This window comes from Prunus persica, chromosome G6 (assembly GCF_000346465.2).
Source record: "Prunus persica cultivar Lovell chromosome G6, Prunus_persica_NCBIv2, whole genome shotgun sequence".
NCBI lineage: Eukaryota > Viridiplantae > Streptophyta > Magnoliopsida > Rosales > Rosaceae > Prunus > Prunus persica.
Genome location: NC_034014.1, coordinates 9,176,163 through 9,198,029, shown reverse-complemented (window position 1 = coordinate 9,198,029; position 21,867 = coordinate 9,176,163). Strand labels below are relative to the sequence as shown.

Genomic DNA, 21,867 nt, shown 5'->3' with positions numbered 1-21,867 from the left:
TTTAAGATGAACTTTAAGTGTTATAATGTAGGAGATGGAGGTAGCCACGCGACAGGTATGGGATGGATTTGGGAGGTAGCTCCGCGACGAGTATGGGAACGAGGATTACCCAAGCTTTTTTAACCAAGCTTAGGCGGGGACGAGGACATGGTATTGCCATACCCGGCCCCAAACTGCCCGTTGTCATCCCTACTCATCATCCCATGCCACAAGCCACGAAGAAAACCATATATGGCATTTCTGTTTCCCTCGGCACCCATCACACATCTATCAATCAATCAATCAATCAATCAATCTCTCTCTCTCTGTTATAGGGATCAAATTTTGATTGGTGGGTTCAAATACAAAATTGGGTGGGTGCTTGGCTGGGCTAGTGCTTAGGAGGTTGGTGAGGGGGAAATTTGAGGGGCAGATCAGGGTGGTGGATATGCATTTACCGTCAGTCAGCTCAAACTGACGGTAAATATTACAACGAAACCAATTTGTGCCGAAAGAGCGATTTAGAGCATGACTTGAGTGAATAATTTAGTTGGAGAACTAAGATACACCTCGGATACAAGATGAAAGACCATTTTAGTCGAAAACTCATACATTTAACTTATTGTGGTATATCTTTATTGAGACAGGGGAGTGTGAACGCAATTCAATCATATTTTAATTTATTGACCGGATTTTCCTCTTTTGGGGATTTTTATAAGGTAAGGTTTTAATGACGCCACTCTTTAGCACACAGGTTTTGTCAATTATATTTAATTAGTTTTGGATTGTTTATTTTCACATGTTATCTCTGTAATCTATAATGAAACAAGCATTTCAACCATAAATTTTATGTGTCTGTAATAAAAGATAGTAAGTTCAGTAATGAACTTTTATTCCATAGCCAACAGCATAATAAAGAAACCAATGAGCTTCTGGAGAAGGTCTCCTAACAAAGTGAACAAACCAGCTCTCTCTACATATTGCGCCTTTTGACCTCTTTTTCATGGATTGCGAGTTCCATCTGCACTCCATTATGTTTCCAGATTTTTGTTGGGGAAAAAAAAAAAGAATATTAGAACAAAACAAGAGGAAAATATGAACTAAAAAATGCAGGTTAAAGCTAAGAATTACCGGTACCTGAACAATGTGATTCAGATTCTCCCGCAAGATGAGAAACTGTTGGTTAACAAGGTCAAGAACAATAATGCACCTACAAGCATAAGATTTGCGTCAAAAACAGTTTTCATAAGAGAGGTCTTTATCCATATAGATCAAATAAGGGTTCTTATAAAAGTCTTGAGTGAATATTAAGAAATATAATTTCGCTATAATAGTATCCAATTCTTACCCTTCGTGGTCATTTACATCGCTTACATCTCGGAGCTGGCTACAGGCTAACGCCATCCGGCAACCACCAACACTGTAAGTCCAAATTCAGCAGCAGAGCGGATCAATGTAATTAAGTTCTTTAGTGTGACAAAAGGATGTACAAGAAAGAATAATTTGGGCTTATTTTCTATACATACATCATTCAACATTAAAAACTTAAAACCATGGTTAGTCTTTATGTATATAGTAGGCGTGAAAAAATTAATTTGTTACTTCTTTTTTTTATGGGGGAGAGGGGGGAGTGATCTAACTCTTTGTATATCCTTTCAGGTTTTTAAACTTTTTCGATGTGTAACAATTCTTCACATCCTTACACATGTCACTTTTTCAATTAGTTAAAACACGGTTAAGAAGAAGAAAAAAAAAACATTTAGTTCAACTCAACTCAATGTAAATACGATTCTCACTATTTCTTGGGCAAAAAATTAGTTGGCATTTTAGTTTATCTTGAGCTATTTCGGATCCAACTACATTAGTTTAGGTCACAACATTAGGTTAAATTTACAATTTTGTTCATGCCTTTTTTGTGCAAAATTGCTTTGAATTTTCATTTAGCAACAAAACCTAAAATAAAAAGGTTTAGCATTTAAAATTAAAATAAAGTGTGGCATTCAATTTATTATACCTTGAGCTACTTCCCTTGAGCGTGAGGGCAAGAGTTGCCACCTGGTGATAGTTGACTTCATCAGGATCCTCAGCACTCCTAAAATTGAATTTTCCAAAATCAATACATATATATATATATAATATAAATAATTTATGTGTGATAACAAAATAGTAAATTAAAACAGTGAAGAAAATTACAGATATGTCCTGAGTTGTGCCAAAATATTTTCAGCATCACCAAGGAATGTGGTGATCAAATTCACAACAAAGCAAGGATTTTGTTCATTCTGAACTGCTTTCATTTGATCAAATTGCTCGTCCAAAATTCCCTGCCAGGAAATATAGTAGTTAATTAGCTGCAATATTAATTTAACTTGATCATCTTTTTGTTATATATTTTTAAAATATAAAATATTGACATTAAATAGTAACCCTTTGATCAGGGTAAAAAAAAGAGAGAGAAGAAAGATAAATTATATAATTACACAATAAAATCAGCTATTAAACAAAAAAATTAAATTAAATTAAATTAAGATGAATAAATAAAACTTCAAAAACAAGAATTAGAGAAGAGAAAGCAAAGCAATAAAAAGATTAGAGAAGGACTTGGTCTTGCAAGGAGCTGACGAGTTCCTTGAGCTCTTGGCCAAGTTCCTTCCCAGACATTTTTTTTCTTCTTCTTTTTTTGTTTTCTTTTGAGAGAGAGAGAGAGAGAGAGAGAGAGAGAGAGAGAGAGAGAGAGAGAGAGAGAGTATACAGAGATGAAAGTGATGAAATGACTGAAGAGAAGGCAATAGAGACAGATGCATGGTTTTATTTATATATATAGGCTGTGTGGATGTTATTTTCATGCTGCATAGAATGTGCGTTAAGACTCAAGAGGCATGAGGTTTGCATGTCTCTGGTCTGGCTTTTCATTCCATAGCTTCATGAGCTTCACGATGGTCTGTTTATTTGTGCTTGGCTTTTTGTTCACGTTTTACTAATAGTAGTATAGGAATGCAAATTGGATGGGTGCAACCAGACCCGCCCCGAGCCCAACCCAATATTTGATTTCGATTGTATTGCCTTAGCCCAAATCCTTTTATAGTCAGATTGTTTGATTTAGAGTGCTGAAACAAACTCTAATATTAATTGAATACACCTATTACCAAATCATTTATTAAATTAATAATTTATCCTAATATAAAATGACCAAAAAGAATATATTGAATTGTGAAATAAATATAATTTTAATAAATACACCACACCCTACTCACCATATTCAACCCTAATCAAATATAGAGAAGTTTTCATATTACTCGGTGCCCAAAAACAACGCTGCGAGCACTGACAAAGGCACAAGGAGGTGTCATTGAATGGTATATAGCAGATAGGAAGGGATAGATAGGAATGATTCTAATCCAGCTAACTTACTTGCAACAGTACCAATCTTCGACGAGTGACTAGAAGAATTTTCCCTTTGCAGAGTAAAAAATCTTCATAAACATATGATAAGGCGAACTTCCCACGTACTTTAAACAGATCAACCTGAGGAAAAATGAACCTAATTCTGTCAGCTGCAATATAGCCTTCATGACAAAAGAAAAAGAATTACTTTTAGTCACGGAATACAAGCAGATTATAACCAAACAAGACATCAAGCTAGATATCAACCAACAAATAATAATACAAGTAGGTTTACTTAATTTAAGGTTGAAGAAGATGAGAAAGTATGGAATATTAAATAAATTGCAGACATTGAGATTTCCACCGGCTTCTCTAATAACATCACTAAAGTCTTCTATGCCCTTGCTTTCCCGCCAAAGTAAAAAATTTAAATAAATTGTAGACATTGAGATTCATGAGTGTAGAAATTGCAACAAGTAAGAGCTGGAAAAGTATAACACTCATAAAAAGAGAAACTTAGTTTATAATTGGTATTAGGGTGTACGAAGGGTATTTTTGGTAGTTAAATAGGGTGTACTTAGTTAATTTTACATTTTGATTAAAATATTAGGGTGTACTTAGTTAATTTTAGGGTTCGTTTAGCAACATTCTTGATTTATTAGTTCGTATTTGAATAATTAATTGAACTTATCAATTCTTATCCAATAAGCATCAATATGGTTCTTTTATCAACAAATTCGATTGTATTGGAAAAATGTTGGATTTATTTTAAGGCCTAAAAAATTAAAATCTCATCAACAAATTCGTTCTTTTATTTTATTCATTCGCTCAAAGTAGGTGTGCCTTGATGGTTCCAAATGCCTAATTGTATCTCATTGTATTGTTAACTAGGGGAGGGTACTCGTAAGGTCTTTTAAAAAACCACTTTCTCAATCTCAATATTTATAGCCATATAAAGTCATAGTATAATCGAGAAATCAAAATGACAATGAAAATTTTCAAAAAATCTCAATTCTATCAATGTAACCACAACATCTCAAGGAAAAACATATTAAAACAATGCTGGTAACATCATAAGCTTGAGACGATAATTAAATTGAGTTTCATTCAAAACCATCAATATGCAAAGGTTTTTCAATTTAAAAGATCGTTGTACTTATTACAAAACAAGTCCTCTCACAAAAGGTCTGATGCTAAATTAATCAAAACCGGATTCCTAATTCGTGATTTCCAACAGGTCAAGGATAGTCATCCAACCACAACCTATCAATTTAGCCTCGATTCAACGATTAGATCTTCGTAGATAGTACAACCGGACAACGATTGATTCGTGTAAATCGAGACAATTTGAGACATGCGAACCTCGGACTTTTGTTCTATAAGTTTCTACACACTTCTAGAAACATCAGGAACCGCATACTAAAATTTGGAGATGATCCAACGGTCCGATCATCTCTTATCAAAAGGTCCATAATAGGCAAAGTCTCCGATCATCGGGCAAACAATCGAATCAATGCAAACAATAATGCTTGGGACAACTAGGACATCACACTAGGGTAAAAATAGGTCACCTCTGGTGCCCACTTGAGCCACCAAGTGTTGGCACCGTCGGTGGGTAGCTTAAGCATATTTCGGCAACAACGAAATCTAAAATTGTCGATTGCCACCCATGCCAAATTAAAGACAACACTGAGAGGAACAACTTTCATGTATAGGCCTACGTGAATTTTGGTCATGATTGGCCTGAAAATTGATCAGAAATGGTGGAGGCTGGAATCTTTTCGCTGTTAGTTGCTGGTACACCCCACTTCTCACTCAATATCCGTGGCGTACGACGTCAATTTGGGTCGGATCTTTGGTTGGTTACAATGGTCAGTTGATCATGAACATTTTCTGACAAATGAAGCAACCAATGGTGGTCGGATGATGACGTAGCATTGTCGTGAATTTTTTTTCAACGATCCAAACCATCTGTTTTTAAGTCTACATTCATAGATCATTCTTATAAAAAAATTAGACAAATTGGAAACCATTTCAACATTCAACTATGTCCTACAAAATCAATGAACACAGTGCTTCAAGAAAGTACTAAAATTTCAATATTTTAATTAAGTTGTCAGATTATATCGGATTCAAGTGATTTTTTTGTAGAGAGATCTTTGAATGAATATCTACAAAATAGACAGTTTGGATTAGTAAAATATTATATAGAGTGGGACCTACAAAATGTCCCTCAAATAATTATTTGAGGAATTCCTAAACTAAAGTTCACTATATATATATATATATATATATATATATATAATCTAGGCATGCCATGTGGCACACACTTGGGTTAGGGGTTTTAGGGTTCATTTTTTCTTGCAACCCTTGAACTTTAAAGCCGTATAACTTTTCTGTTTCAACTCCAATTCGAGATTTGTTTCTGCCTACGCATTTGTTGGATGGAGCTCTACTTCCAAGTATAAAGAAAAATCTGAAAACTAGACTCCCGAAAACAAAACTTAAATTCCTAAGGGTAAAATGGTCAAAGTAGCTTGGATTTAAATAACAGAAAGGAATTTCCAGGAAGGGTTATTACACTTGAGTACATTTTCAATGTCTTAAGACTCAAGTTGCCGTTACACATCCATATAAAATTTCCATAACTATTTTCAGGTCAAATCATCTATAACACATAGTTCATTTGCTAAGTTAACGGGATATCAAATTATGAGATTGAAAGTCTCAATCCATATCCTATTAATTAAATTAAATTCATATCAAAATTTAATCCATTGACGGTCGGTTACCGGCGGTTTTTGGTGTTTTCAGTCCAACCGCACAACCGTAGGTCAATTTATACAACTAGGCATGGACATGATTTGTTCTGGGTAGCTTTTCTGTATACTATAAACTGAATTGTGAAGATCCATATTTTGGAAAGCATATATTATGAATATCAACAAAACATTCTTATTAAATATGGGGGCTATTAAAAATTCGGTTTTATTAAAGGATTCTTTTCCTTTTGTTATCTTACAACCAACCATATTTTTCTCTCTCTCCCTCTTCGACCAAAAGAGGGATACCCATCATCAATAATCAATTACTTGCACTTTCTGAAATATCCGATTGGAACGGTTTGTAGATTTTAAAAACCATAGCTAGGCATAACTAAACTGAAGACTGCTCCGTTTAACTTTTATTCTAGTCAAAATTTGAATCAAATCGGCCGATTAGTCAGTTTTATAGGTTGACTGGTTTTTTTGTCCTACCAAAAGAAATGAAATGAAAAGTACAAATTGACAATCAAATGGTGGAGATTATAATCCAATAGTAGCCAAATTTAAAGATAACATAAAGACACCAAAGGATATCCAAAACTAAGTCTTAAACGGGGAATGTTCCTTTGATCACTGTGAACTTATTCAAAAGTTATAATATCAAACTTATTCAAGAACATATAATATGATCTTCTGGAGAGACAGAACAGATCAAACATAGCAGCTCTCTACTTAATAATAGCGTCCTCTAATCGCATTGTCATAAATTGCTCGGTCCAGCTGCACCGCGTTATGTTTCCAGAATTTTTTTTTTGTGAAGGAAATAAAAATAAGAATATTAGTGCATCTGTGGGAGCATAATCACTGTTGAAATTGTGTCTATTTCTGTATTCTTTTTTCGGGTCAAGAAATTATCAATCAATTTATTTCTTTTTAAGCACGTTTATTCATCAATGCATAGTCATAATTAATAAGTCTCTACATGCTTTATATATTTGTTTATCATAAGAAATATTACCTGAGCAATTTGATTCAGATTCTTCTGCAGGACAGCATATTCACGGCGGATATGTTCAAGAACCATATGGCACCTAGAGAAAAATAAATAAGGCTGCTTTATAAAAGTCTAAGTGAAGCAGCTAAAATTTTCCACAAAAAATATATAAAGAAAAAACACAAAGATATATTGAAATTACCATTACTTGGTGATAATGAGAGAACAAGTTAAAAATCTTATTACCCTTCTTTGTTCTTTGCTTCACTTGCATCTCGGAGCTCGCCGCAGGCAATGGCCATCCGGCTGCAACCAAAACTGTAACTCCAAATGCAGCAAATGGGATCAATGTTAAATATTCTTTGAGTTAATGCAACAAATTAAGACGTATATCCATTTGAGCTCATAATACAAAATTGAAATATATTTTTAAGATACTCATGACCAATGCTATGTGTGTGTGTATAGTCGTGTTAGTAAACACTGAAATGACCTTGAATGGGAGTAACTTCCCAATCTTCGCATTCCCATTCCATGTTAGTAAGCACATAGTTAAATTAAGAATATGATTTGACAAGAAATAGAATTTTTAACGGTGTACAGCAGAAAAAATTTTATACACTAAAATATATGTTTTGGGTACTTTATAAGAAATTATTAGCAATAATATGATGTTTTGTTCTCTTTTATGTTTTTCAAGCTGATATGGTGTTCCTTCACGCATATTATTTTGGCATATACAACAGAGGTGCATCAAAATCATACTTTTCTTCTAAGTATATATATGCACAGTAAATAGGCATCTAAAAAATGATCTACAATTACCTTGAGCAAGCTTCCTTGAGATTGAGGGCGACATTTGTCAGCTGAGGATAGTCGATGATAGGAACAACACTCCTACAATTGAATTCTCGAAAATCAATATACACACACATTATGTATGTGAAAACCCCATAATTACTTAACGAAAACAGTGAAGAAAATTATTACTCACAGGTATGTAAGTTCTGCTAGGTTATTTTCAGCATCACCGTAGAAGTGGTTTATGATTTCAACAGCAAAGCGAGGGTTTCGTTCATCTTTCAACCGTCTCATCACTTCATCAAACTTCTCATCTAGAATACCCTGCCAGGAAACATATATATATATATAGTTTGATAATTTAATTAATTAGCTGAAATATTAATTTACTTGATCAGATTTTGTTTGTTAATTATCAAAAGTTGAAATGTTGACATTAACTAAATACTAAGAAAGCAGACCAGCCATATATAACAACCCTATGATCAAGGTTACTGATAAAAGAGAGAGAGAGAGAGAGAGAGAGAGAGAGAGAGAGAGAGAGAGAGAGAGAGAGAGAGGAAGAAATGGTCTATTTACTCTGAGAAACTAAGATTATCTGAAATTTCAGCCTTATTTTTTCTCCAAACATAAGTCCTCCGAAAAAAAAACTTTAAAAAAACAAGGATTTTAAGAGAGGAAAGTAAGATAAATATAAGCAAAGCAATAAACTGATGAACAAAAATATTAATGGGGGTGAGCTGACCTGTTCTTTCAAGGAGGAGATGAGTTCCTTGAGCTGTTCGGCAATGTCCGTCCTCCCAGCCATTTTCCTCAGAGAGAGAGAGAGAGAGAGAGAGAGAGAGATCAAAGTGAAACGAGGAAGAAAGGCAATTGCAAAAGAGAGAAATGATACCACTGGCTGGAATATGCATGCATGGTTATATATAGCCTACTGTACTGTGTGTTGTTTTCATGCTACATATAACATGTATATGAGTTTTTAAGTGGCATGAGCTTTGCATGTACTTTGTTTCTTCATAACTTCAGCATGAACTTCATGATTTTCGCCTGTCTCCTTCATGTTTTACTGTTTGATTGTACGCATTCAGCCTAACTTATTTACATTTCTCAAAGTCATTTGTTTTTCCTTTTCGGTTTTACTGGAGATTGAGCTTGTGGGTTGAACTTGGGGGCTTAAACGCCTTACAGGTTAAGGTTAAACCTAATCTTCTAGCCCAACTTGTTCAATTTGGGCAATCTGACTGAGTTGAGTTGTTTAATTCTAATCAAGTTATAAATTCAAATGCTGAACCCAAACTGATAATTCCATAGTGAATGTGGCCCTATCTCTTAATTGTTGGATCAAATTGGTTGCCAATTTGATCCAACGGTTACGAGATATGACCTCATATAAGGCCTCACTATAGAATGACTCAAACCTGAACTAAGGGCGGCGTGTTGGGCTTGAATTTTCTACCTCCGAACCTTTGTCAATTTTCACTCCTAACTAATTGTACCATTTATTAAAGAATCAACATATCGCTATGGGCCTATAGCTCAAGTGATTAAAAGCATTCGTCCCTATATCTTAGAGCAGTTCTAGCAATAGCCCTTTGCCAGAGCAGGACGGGGCCCAAGTGAGGTTTTGGAGTTCCAGCTGGCCTAAGCTGCCAGGGCAGCAGCTGGGTCCCAGCAAACCAGGCCAACCCAAAGGCAAAACCAGCCTGAGCTATTGCCTGGATTTGCTGACATCAGCGATGACGTGAGCAACGAAAAAAAAATCTAAACAAATGCTAAAAATTTCAGATTTTTTTTAAATAAATACTTAGTCATATTTTTCACTTCCAACACCAAAACTCTACAAATTCCTCTCCTCATATTTCATGTGAATAGTGGTTGTCATGGCAATGGGTGGAAACACCACTACTCTTTTGCAAAAGTTGCCACTATTTACGTGATAGTAACAGACCTTACCTTCCCCTTGCCCTTTGCCATGACAAATGGGTGAAAGTGCTCTTAGGTCTTAGGTTCCATTTTCCCCTCCCCCAATATTTTAAAAAGAAGATAAATTTCTTTTTTGGACAAAAAACAGAAGATATTTGGATTTCAGAAAAAAAAAAAATTAAAGAAATATTTGAATGTTCATTTGGATGGAAGTTCCCACCAAAGTTTTCTCCTTTCGGGATCTTTTTATAATTTGGATAGTAAAAATGGGAGTCAAAAAATCATCGTATATATTCAACACTCTTTTTCCCTTGATAAAATAATGACAGTTTCTATCTCTGTCATCGATTTTGAAAACAAAATTAAATATCACAAATATAACATTTTCCCTTTATAAATACATTTGACTGCTAGTGGAATACTAGAATTTTTGCAGTAAGCATTTTTCTTATCCACTAGCAGTCAAATGTATTTATAAGAGAGCAAACTTTAAGGCAATACCAAACGAACTAATGAAGTCCCAACTTTATATCACAACATGAAACAGTCAGTCAGTCTCAACTATATTCACTTCATACACCACAAAACTAGTCATAAACCGGTCTACAAAAGATACCAAGTTCTTGTAATAAACACTAGTATACAGCTAATATTCCACATGATCTGATCCTCTGGCGAAAAGCTAGCAGACTGAACAAACGACCTCTCTACTGATGGCGCCTTCTGGGCTCAAACGCGTTAATTGCTTGTTCCATCTGTAACCCAGTGTGTTTTCAGAATAGTTTTTGAGAAAAGAAAAAAAAGTTGGGCACAAATCTGCGTACTAGAGCATTTCAAATGATGGACAATCACCGCAGAAAGTGTTCTACTACTATAAGGGTTTTTGTTCTAGAAATGATCAATCCCTTTTTTCCCTTCTGCAGTCAGTAGAACAACAAAAATATGGCATCTTCATAAGGTGTTAGAAAGTCCAAAACCTCGGTTATTCTTTTGTTAGCATGTACTCTTTATTGTTTAACATACATGACCTCTGTATACACCTATATATTTGCTACAGTATGTGAAAAAAGACAAAGAAACATATCAACAAAGTAAAACTGAGAAAGATCAAAGTTCAGAATAAGTATTACCTGAAGAATTTGATTCAGATTCTCCCGCAAGACAAGATACTCGCGTCTGACCCTGTCAAAGCCTGAAAGGGACCTAAAAGCATAACATTTTCCAAAGAAAGAGTTTCTGTAAGAAAAGGGGCATTAGGACACAGCTAAAAATTCCTTCTCATGTTGAAACGTGTGTATTGTCCCAACTAGCACTAATTCCAAGGTTGTTCAATGGTATTCTTTCTCTTCATCCGAATGTTTCTGTGATATTTCAATCTGTAAGTTTTAATACCTTAAGCCGTTAAGTATTTTGCAAAGCTTCATATAGGTAGGGCTATCTTCAAAACTTACTGTGACACATGCTAACATCAGAGTTAGAATTTGAACCTAACCACATGTACAGAAGTCATAAACAAGGAATGATGTTCAAATTTTTTAGCAATTAATTTTACAATATCCTCATCTTTTTCTGTTCTGTACCATATGCCTAGAGGATAAATCAGCTGGAATTGAAGACATGAAGAAGGCGAAAGGGAGTGAGCCTTAGATTTGATTTAAACCCTTGCTTATGTTCCTTTTGGCCTAACCTTTGTCAAAGAATTGCCCAAGAGATGAATCCTCTATAACTCTAAAGAAAGAAAGAACCTTCAAAATTTGGTGGTTGCAGAATTGTAAAATTAGCATGTTTTCCTCAAAATTGATAATATATGTGGTGCTGTAAAATGTATGCTTCATCGTTAAAGCCAGCTTGGTGAAGGTAAGAGGACAGTTTTGTACCTTTCTTTGGAATATGCTTCACTTGCATCTCGAAGCTCACAACAGGCATGGGCCATCCGGCAACCACCAACACTGCAATGCCGAATGCACTGAATGGCATCAATATTCTTTTACCAAAGTAAAAGGATAAAACAGAGAAGCATCATTTGGGCTCATATAATATGCAATACACAAATTCAGAGGGATCAAAACTGAAAATCCATAACCAATAAATATAAGTAGTAAGTAAGCCTTATATAGTGTCTTTGGATGCAATTTATCTTTGTCAATAATAACCATTCAATAAAAGTATGTGTACACTGGTTAGCCCCAGGTTAGAAACAGATGGCGTCACAATAAAAAGCATTTTGAAACTGCATACGCCACGCGCTAGCATTCGCGTGGCGTTGACTACTTCAGTACTAGATTTAAGTTAGCACTTGCTTCCAAAAAGAATTTTGAAACTGCATACGCCACGTGCTAGCATATGCGTGGCATTGACTACAGTACTAGTCTACTAGATTTCTTAGTTAGCACTTCCTTCCAACTTCTATGGATAAGATAATTATGTCTTCATATATATCCAACAACTGGAAATGTTTTAAACAGTGATTGGTAACGATTAATTGCTTTCATTAATGATCCATTCCAAACGGGATCTCCATGCCATGTACATTAGCATCCAAAATGAAAGATTGCTTACCAATACCATCTTCTGAATGTTTTAAAAAGCAGAGCGCGTGAACGTTCACATCTTCACTGTCGCTTCCGAGTTTTATTGGATAAGATATTTGTTGCTTGCATAAATAATCCAAAACATGGAAATGTTTTGGGATTGGGTATGATCAGTTGCTTTAGTTAATGCGTGCTTACAATTGTGATCTACATGCCACGCACATTTAAGTCCAAACTGGAAAATTCCTAACCAACAGATATCTTCTGGATATCTTAAACATCAGTATCTTCACTAGATTTTGTAGTTATCTCACTTCCAAGTATTTTGGATAAGATATGCAACTTGCATAAAGAACCAAATTCAGAGATCTTTTAACTCACTCTTACAATAGATTGTTTCATTTAATGATCACAAACATGAAGTATATATGTCCTGCAGATTTACATCCAAATTGGAAAATTCCTAACCAACAGTATCTTCTGAATGTTTTAAACATGCAAAGAGTCCTGCGCAAAGGGTTCAGACTTTCTTTTGGATATTTAATCAACATATCATGTCATACACAATAACTGCTTGATAAGAAAATTTTAGCAATGCTTCATATAGTAAATTTGCCAAACCACACAGATGCATCACAATCATTAAAAAAAAAATTAGTGAATTGCATGTAAATGGGCAGAAACCTAAAAAGTAATAGGCAATATTACCTTGAGCTACTTCCTTTGAGCTGGAAGGCAATTTCTGTCACCCTAGTGTAGTTGATAAGAGGTGCACCCCTAAAATCGAATTCTCCAAAATCAGTCAGTAGAAATATACATAAACATACATAATAACTATACTAAAAAAGGCAATTGCCTGAAATCATTGAAGGCATTACAGAGTTCTTAGAAGTTCTGCTATAGAACAGTCAGCGTCGCGAAGGAACATGGTTATTGCTTCCACAACTAAGCAAGGAGTGTCGCTTTCTAACTCTTTCAGTTCTTCAAAGTGGAAGTCCAGTATTCCCTGCCAGAAACATGGTGATTAATTAGTCTCTAATTTATATGAACATTCTTTGTCTGTTAAAGAAAACCAGGCAACCCAAATATTAACCCATGATAAAGGTTGAAAAATGATCTAAAACTGAATAGAGATTATCTTAAATTACAGAGACTGACTAAATTGGGGTATGCTTGGTGGCACAGAGATAAAAGTATATTTTGTTCCCTGGAAAGATATCATCTTCCTTAGCTGCAGAGTGCAGACACAATATCATCGATATCATCTAACAAAAATTAGCAGAACCAACGCCGCCATTTTTGTTTTTCTTTCCCCCTCCCCTCCTCTAAATTTCCTTCCTTTTTCACTAACCAAACTGATTGGAAGCACCAAATTCATCAGCATTACATGCCAATTAGAAACATATCTTCTTTCTGTGCTAGCAATACTCAGTGAAGAAAACCAAATTCCTTTTTACTTATCTTCCTCACAAACAAACTTATAAAACTCCTGAAATAAAACCAAAAACTAAAAAAAACCAAAACAATGATTGTATCGAAAAACAGAAAGAAGGAAGAAAAAAAGAGAGAAGCAAAGCAAAGCAATCAAATGGGGGGTGATGATGATGAGGAGACCTGCTCTCGCAAGGAGCGGATGAAGTTGTTGAGTTGTTGGGTGAGCAGAGTCGCTCCAGGCATTTTCTTTCTCCTCTGCAGGGATAAAATTGAGGAGAGAGCTGCTACTGTGTCTCAGAAACCAAGCAAGGCCCCTCTCTCCTCTCTTCTGTCTCTCTCTGGGTTTTAATTAACGCGGAGGATGAAGAGAGGAGAGAGAGCCTTGTTTGTTCATAGAGTCACATAGGGTTTAGTGAGAGACGGAGGGTGGCATGATTGCCACCTGCATCATCATTTTCGCAAAATTCTAAACTGGCGGTTTCGTCCTGCTTTGGAAGTATTACCTGCGCCTTCTGCTTCATTTGGAATCCCCATTACTCATTAGTCCTAAGGGTTACCAACGCCAACTCTGACTCTCTCTGTGTGATACATTTTTATCCAGCTCACGCGCCCCCCAATTCAAGTACAGGGGCCCACAACAAGGGTTTTCCTCATGTTGCCGTCGGAGTGGGACCCACCCCACAATGGAATACCAATAGGCTGGTGCTTTGCCATTCTCGTTCCCTCCCTAGAATAAGTTTGTAATTTTGTAATTTGGGGTTTTCGACCGAAATAGTGCCTGCATTTATCCCGATTGAATTTTGGTTCTCCAACTCCCTATTTCATGACAAATTGGTCTCACTGTATCATTTTCCGTCAGTTTGAATTATATTGTTGGCACATGCTAAAGTTTTTAAAAGTAAATAGGACTTTTGACAATAACCACAACAACAACAAAAAAGTGTTCAATCCGAATGGTCCCTAAATTTATATATGAGTTTCATTTTGGTCCTCTAACAAGAACCGCAGCCGCCATCTTAGTCTACCTCTCTCCTTCTATTTAGAGCACTTCCACCCCAAAAGGCAAAGGCAAGGCAAAAACAAAGCAAGGTTTGACACTATTTACATGAATAGTATCCTCTTTGTTTTTTTTAGTTCCATCCCAAAGGGTAAGGGCAAGAGTAAACACTATTCACTTTACTTTATTTTCTTTTTTTTTATACTTAATTATTAATTTTGATAGTTTTTCAGATAAATTTTTGGTCGCCACGTGTCACTATTTATTATGAAATTCTCACCTAAAATTTCAAATAACATTTTCGAATAAAATTTTCAGATAAGATTTTCGGTTGCCACATGTCCAAATTTATTAAATTAAAATTTTCAAATGGAATTTTGTAGTAGAAAATTTGGTATGAAAAGTGAAAAATATTGTAAGGAGATGAATTTGTTTGAAGATTTAGTGTAGAAAGTGAATAATATTGATATGTATTTATAGAAAAGATTTCCATAATTTTTTTCAATTTTTTTTAGGCGCTGACGTCAGCAACCTGGGGGCAACAGCCCAGTCCATTTTTGCATGTGGGCTTGCCCAGGCTGGCCTTTATGCGCTGGAGGTGGAATTGGGGCCTTGGGGGGCCTGTTGCCATGGCAAGCCTGTTGCGCTGCACTTGCTCTTAGATAAAGGATTTGAAAATTACATAGAATTCTTAAATGACGAAATTTAGATCTCCATCGTCTAAATTTCTGTCAATTAATAATTTCAATGTTTGGTTTATGTATGTCAAATTTTGTAAATGACATAAATTATAATGAAAACGAATTCCTGCTCAATTGGAATTGAGAAATGACGACTCTTTTGGTTGAAATTAAACTCGGGAATCTCAATCCCCAATTTCTATGATTTTTTCCGCACGTCATTTAATAAGTTCTAACTTCTATGCTTAAGTTGTCAAACAATGGAAATATCAATTTCTTCTCTTCAATTCAAGACTTTTAATTAAATTCCGAATTATTTTCCTCAATCCAAACGGAGTGCTTGCCCTGGATGCCGAAGGTGTCCTTGGAGTGATCTCGTAGTTCCTACGGGGTGAAGGCGATGGGTTCAGTCCATGGATTTTTCTTCCTTTTGCTGCAAGGCTACTGGTCTTAAAATTCTCTTTGCATGCTTATGTCTCATATATTGGAACTGATTTTGGAGTTCTGATTATTACTTATGCCTCTATAATATATTAATATATGAATCGTAAATTAGCCTTACTAATTTGCTACGTGGCCATATTTGTATATTTTCTGCACTCTAATTCAGCATTTTCAGAATATATATGAAATTATAAGCACAGGTACTTTCATAAGATACAAATACTGGATTTTGTTGATTTCTTTAAATTATCAGAAAAGCTGGATGGGATTTTTTTTTTTTTTTTTTTTTCGGGTCGGGAAGGGAAGGGAAGGGAAGGGAATGGGAGGATTTCTCACACATACTGCTAAGGTAGGTACCATGAGGATTCGAACCAAGACCACTAGTCTGCAAGCCCAATGGAAAGTATTAAGAATGGAATATTGACATAAAAGAAAAATAATAGATTCCAACTTTCATGTTTGCTACTTTGTATCTACAGCTTCCATGTTCTTTTGCTTACTTTTCTACTTCCTCTGGTTACAAAAATGGTAGTCCTAGCTACTTTTGCATAATCCAGATATCTCATTCTAACTATATGACGTCTCATTATTATTCTGTCTAGAACCAAAGTTGTCCCAGAAGCATTTCTCTTATCCAGTAGCAGTCTAATTTGTTCATAAGATAGCATACGTTAAAGACAACACCAAATTAAGTCCAAACTTGATTTCGAAACATTAAACGGACAAAAGCAGTTCCAGAGATAACAAGACACTATGTTTCACTTCACAGTACTGGTGAACTTATTGAAATACCAAATGCAACACTAAACAAGTCATGAACCTGTCTATAAAAGATACTAAGCTCAGCTGCAATAAACTTATTACATAGCCAATATAAAGAACCATCTGATCTTCTGGAGACAACGTTTTTAGAAGGCCGAACGAACCAGCTCTTTACTCACGTCGCCTTTTGGGCTCATCAGCATTGATTGTACGTTCCATCTATACTCCAGTATATTTCCCAAGTTTTTATTAGAAAAAAAAAAAAAAAAAAACAGAAAGTGAAGTAAGAATATTAGAACATTTGCAACCGAGAAGAACCACCACAGAAAGTGTTCACTAATATAGTATTTTCGTTCCAGAACATTTACCTGAAGAATGTGATTCAAACTTTCCCGCAAGACAAGATATTCACGTTTAACTGCGTCAAAGTCCGCAAGGCACCTAAAACGCATAGCATTTGGTTAAAGAGTGTTTATAAGAGGTCTGTAGGATAGATTGCATATGAGATAATTTCTATAAGTCTGAGTGAAGTGGCTAAAATATTTTCTCTGATACACTATATACCTGTTGCCTTTTAGATCTACGATATTCAATACCTTATTATGTTCTAAATATATTGCAAAGCTATATAGGTAGGGTTATTAAGAACTGTTAACCTGGCACATGCTAGACCAGAGTTAAAATTTGAATCTAATCATCCTACCGTACACAAGGCATGATGTTCAACTTTTTTGGCATAGTTAGTTCTTATAAATATCCACATCCTTTTCTATTATGTACCATTTACCTAGATCATCCCTCAAATGAATTCGAGATAATGATCAGTTTTGCGAAGAGAATGTAGTATTTTTCGTCGAAGAATTGTCTCCGACAATGAGGGGCTAAAAGATTCTACTACTCTAGAATTATAATTCTGAAAAATAAATCATTTGGAAATTTATAGTTGTGGAATTGTGAAACTAACATGTTTTCCACAATATTGATAGCATAATGTGTGCCATAAAATATACGAAATATACCTGACTGTATGATGTGGACACATGTTATTCCATTGTCAGCAGCTTGATGATGAGAGAAAAAATTATTACCTTTGTTTGTTTTTTGCATTACTTGCTTGTCGGAGCTCAACACAAGCAGCAGAAACCCGGCAACCACCAACACTGTAATTTCAAATGCAGCAAATGGATCATTATTCCCTTACCAGAGTAAAAGGGTGTACAAAGAAGCATATTTGCATCCTTCGAAGCTCATAAAGATACAAGATGCATAAAAAGCTGAGCATTTGTAATAAAGAAATTATCTATAGATGGCAGTAATATTTTCTACAACAGGAAATAAACTCTACCCCCAGCAGCCCTTGCCTTTTCCTCTGTCACATTTAAAAGTTGACTAGCAATTTTTCTCTTGTTAATTTTTCTGTTTAATTAAAGTTTGTGTACGCTTTTTGACCCCCGATTAGAAACAGACTAAATGTGCAGTCTCAATAAAAGACATTTCGAGACTCAAAAATCGAAACTTGAATTCAACTATAGCTTGAAGGAAATAAGTCCTCAAAGGCCCAAAATCATAAACTTATAGAAACACTAAGATATAGAAATTAAGAGTATTTGTGAGGTTAGTAATGAGAACCCTAGAACTATCTGTTGGCAATGAGCCAGCACTTTCAACATTCAATGTGATACGTGCTACCATAGATTCAGGCAGGGCAGGATCCAAGTGATTTTCCAGATAGAACATATGATGACAGGGGATGGAAGTAATGTACTGGATTAGACAGCAGAGTGGTGGCAACCACCCTATTTCTCTGTTTGCACACTTTTTCCCCCAATTTACGGACAGGGTAGAAAGAGATGAGCAATGCCTAGGTTGTGACAATCTGATCTAAGCTTTTCATTTAGTTGGATGAATCATATGAATCTGCATATGCCACACATAAGCGTGGATAAATCAAATGAAACATCATCTGTCACGCGCTAGCACGGGTGTGACATTGACTTCTACATCATCAATCACGCGTTACCACCTTATTACTCAAATTTTTTTGGACATGCCTTCATAAAAAGCCAAAAATGGAAAATCTTTTAAATAATTATTCCTTACCGTCGATTTTGTTTAGTTAATGATTGCTTACAACTTGATCTCCATACCATGTTCATTTACGTCCAAACTGAAAAATTCGTAGTCAACGCTATCTTCCAAATGTTTTAAAGACGTAGCACGCGGCGCGTGACGCTGACATCTTTAGTTAATGATTGCTTACAAATGTGATCTACATGCCATGTACTCTTACACCCATTTTGGAAAGTTCCTAACCAACAATACATCTTCTAAATGTTTAAACCTATGCAACAAATACTACAACCATACTTACAAGTCTACGTAAAAGAAAATATCTAAAGAATTTCTTCTGGATATGTAACCAGAATCTCATGTCATACAGAAAAATATCTTGGTAAGAAAATCTTAGCAATGGTTGTTTGTTCCTTGATATTATTTTGGCCTTACCGGACATGCATAAAAATCATAAAATATTTTGAGTGAGTTGTATGCAACCTAAACGTGATTGGCAATGTTACCTGGAGCCAATTCCCTTGAGCTTGTGGGCAAGATCTGCCACCTTAGGATAGTTGATATCACGTTCTCTCCTAAAATCAAATTCTCCAAAACCAGTCAATATATATGTAATAATAATTAATTAATACTAAAAAAAACCAATTACTTGAAAGCTCTGAAGAAAATTACAGATTTCTTGTGAGTTCTTCTATGCCAGCGTCACCATCGCGAAGGACCAGGGTAATCACTTCCATAACCAGACCAGGAGTTGCATTTTCTAACTCTTTCATTTGATTAAAGCGGTGGTCCAAAATGCCCTGCCAGAAACATGGTGATTAGTTAGTCTGTAATTTATGTGATCATTCTCTGTCTGTGAAGAAAAAAAAAAAGATATGACACCTAAACAGAGATTATCTGAAAATTTCATAATTAAAATCAGCTATATATAAGAAATTAGCTTTTTTTTTTCTGTTTAATTGTTCCTTGACTCTTCTTTGTTTTATCTTTCCCCTCTAAACTAATCACATTCCTTTCCCCATCACCCAAACAGATTTGGAACACTCAACCTTATCAGCATTACATGCCAATCGATCATAAACATGTTCATTTTATGCTAGCAGTGAATGAAAGTCTACACTAGAGTTTAACCAAAATAAACCCATTATTTCTAAATGAATCTTCTTTGAGAAATAAAAATATATATATACATAGATCATTAACATCTAAAAGCTCACCAAAATCCAAATAGGAGCTTAAAAAGAAATTTAAAAAACAACCCAAATTAAACAAGCATATTGAAAAAAAGGGAGAAAAAAGCAATAAATTAATTAAAGATGAAGTGAGTTCTCACCTGCTCACGCAAGGAGCGGATGAAGCTCTTGAGCTGCTGCTCCAGTCTTGTCCCAGACATTTCTTCCTTCCCAGAGAGAGAGAGATAGAGATGAAGTTGAGTGTCTGAGAAACCAAAGGCTAATCTGCTCTGGCTTTATAGAAACTCTGGTCTGACTGAGAGTGAGTTTGAGTGTTGGTTTGCATTTAAACTTGTTTATGAGTGCAGACTGCAGAGTGGGAAGAGAGAGAGAGAGAGAGAGAGAGAGATTTGTTGGTTCATAGGGGGTTTTTAGTGGAGAAGGTGGCATGGTATTCATGATTGCCAACTCAACTCCATCATATTTTCACAACAATCTAAACTGGCGGTTTCCTTCTCCTGCTTTGGCTGTGTTGCCTTACCTGCACCTTTTGCTTCATTCCATTAACTCCTCCTACATGCACCTTTTGCGCTTATGTAAGACAGCTCTGCTGTGACAGATTGATGTTGCTCACCCGCGCCAATGAAGCACACTTGTAACACGAGCTGTTCCAACCCAAGGCCAATGCCAAAGGATTTTTCTTTTAATCAATTTTTTTTTTTTCTTTCTCTTTTCTATTCTACCCTTACTCTACATTAATTTCCTTTTACTTCAAATTTTTTTTTTTTCCTTATACTTAATTTCCAACTTGCAATCCATTTTCAGTATTTTTTTTTTCCTTTAATCGAGTAAGAAATAATTAACACTACATATTTGTCTAAGCAAAATTATATGATCCACCTACTGCAAAAACTCATGCCCGGGAATAAACCTTTCAAGCATTGTTTTTTTTTTTTTTTAATAAATATTTAAAGGGAACAAATTTGAAGAATAAATTTTAAGACAAAAGACAATAAAATACACAGATGGCCAAGGTGGTAGACTCCTCCAAGGGGTCGCAACAACAGCTCACCACTACATCTACAGCCATTTCCATGGCTTCCAAGACCCCATGGTGGCTCCATCACTGCCCATTACCCAACACAGATACTGACCCAGAAACAAAAACAAAACATGATCATAAACTCTCAAGAATTTTCCCATTCTTATATTAACAACCCAAAGTTCCACTACTACTTGGAAAAATGCCTATTAAGCATAATATCTTAGTAAGAAACACTGCTAATAATTGATAAAGTTATATTAAATAAGAAATTAAACGCACCATGCATAATATATCTTGAGAATTAGAAGGATTACTAAACTTTGTCATCTCACTCAAATCATTGCTGTCCACCATATCTAAAGAAAAAGAAATAATATAAAAGTGAAGTAAAAAGAAATTAATGTAAGATAAGAGTAGAATAGGAAAGAGAAAGAACCAAAAAAAACAAAAAAAATTGATTAAAAAGTATTAAAAAGCAAAAGGGGGTGTAGGTGGAGAAAAAGAGAGTGGGGAAATCAGCTCCCCTTGTATATCAGGAATAGTATTGTTTTGCTATTCTCAACTAATAACATTTTGTCATGTGTGATAAGGATTCCACATGATGGAACGTGATTGGATGGAGATAGCATCAATTAAGTTAAATATATCATGCGTGATCTTGGAACTCCACTACCTTAGATATATATTGGTTTTTTTTTTTTTTTAATACAAGTGATATTAAGAGAAGAGAATTTGAACACAGTATCTCGAGTGTAGGGTTAATTATTGTTAACCACCTAAGCTTCATGCCTCTTGCATATCATTTCCCCTTAGATTTTGGCAATTTACCAAACTAATATAAGAAATATTGAAGCATGTAAAAAAATTACATTGAAAACTTGAC

General features: G+C 35.1%; 3 protein-coding genes across 4 annotated transcripts; all 3 read right to left on the bottom strand.

The window, feature by feature from the left end:
- On the bottom strand, positions 7,365–8,731 carry LOC109949594. The gene is made up of 4 exons (XM_020565664.1): positions 8,669–8,731; positions 8,117–8,247; positions 7,948–8,019; positions 7,365–7,440 (listed from the first exon to the last, which is right to left on the bottom strand). Exons 1-4 carry the CDS (start codon positions 8,729–8,731, stop codon positions 7,365–7,367), a joined length of 342 nt encoding a protein of 113 aa, XP_020421253.1.
- On the bottom strand, positions 10,363–14,356 carry LOC109949850 (histidine-containing phosphotransfer protein 2-like). Of its 2 annotated transcripts, none has more exons than XM_020566604.1 (6): positions 13,995–14,356; positions 13,259–13,386; positions 13,089–13,157; positions 11,727–11,798; positions 10,980–11,085; positions 10,363–10,604 (listed from the first exon to the last, which is right to left on the bottom strand). In XM_020566604.1, exons 1-6 carry the CDS (start codon positions 14,055–14,057, stop codon positions 10,557–10,559), a joined length of 486 nt encoding a protein of 161 aa, XP_020422193.1. In that variant the 5' UTR covers positions 14,058–14,356; the 3' UTR covers positions 10,363–10,556. The 2 variants fall into 2 exon arrangements, with proteins under 2 accessions (XP_020422193.1, XP_020422194.1); XM_020566605.1 differs by having other exon boundaries at positions 10,980–11,052.
- LOC109949921 (histidine-containing phosphotransfer protein 2-like) lies at positions 16,650–21,416 on the bottom strand. The gene is made up of 6 exons (XM_020566869.1): positions 20,101–21,416; positions 19,440–19,567; positions 19,274–19,342; positions 17,786–17,857; positions 17,066–17,138; positions 16,650–16,916 (listed from the first exon to the last, which is right to left on the bottom strand). The coding sequence occupies exons 1-6, from the start codon at positions 20,158–20,160 to the stop codon at positions 16,869–16,871; spliced, it is 450 nt and encodes a 149-aa protein (XP_020422458.1). The 5' UTR covers positions 20,161–21,416; the 3' UTR covers positions 16,650–16,868.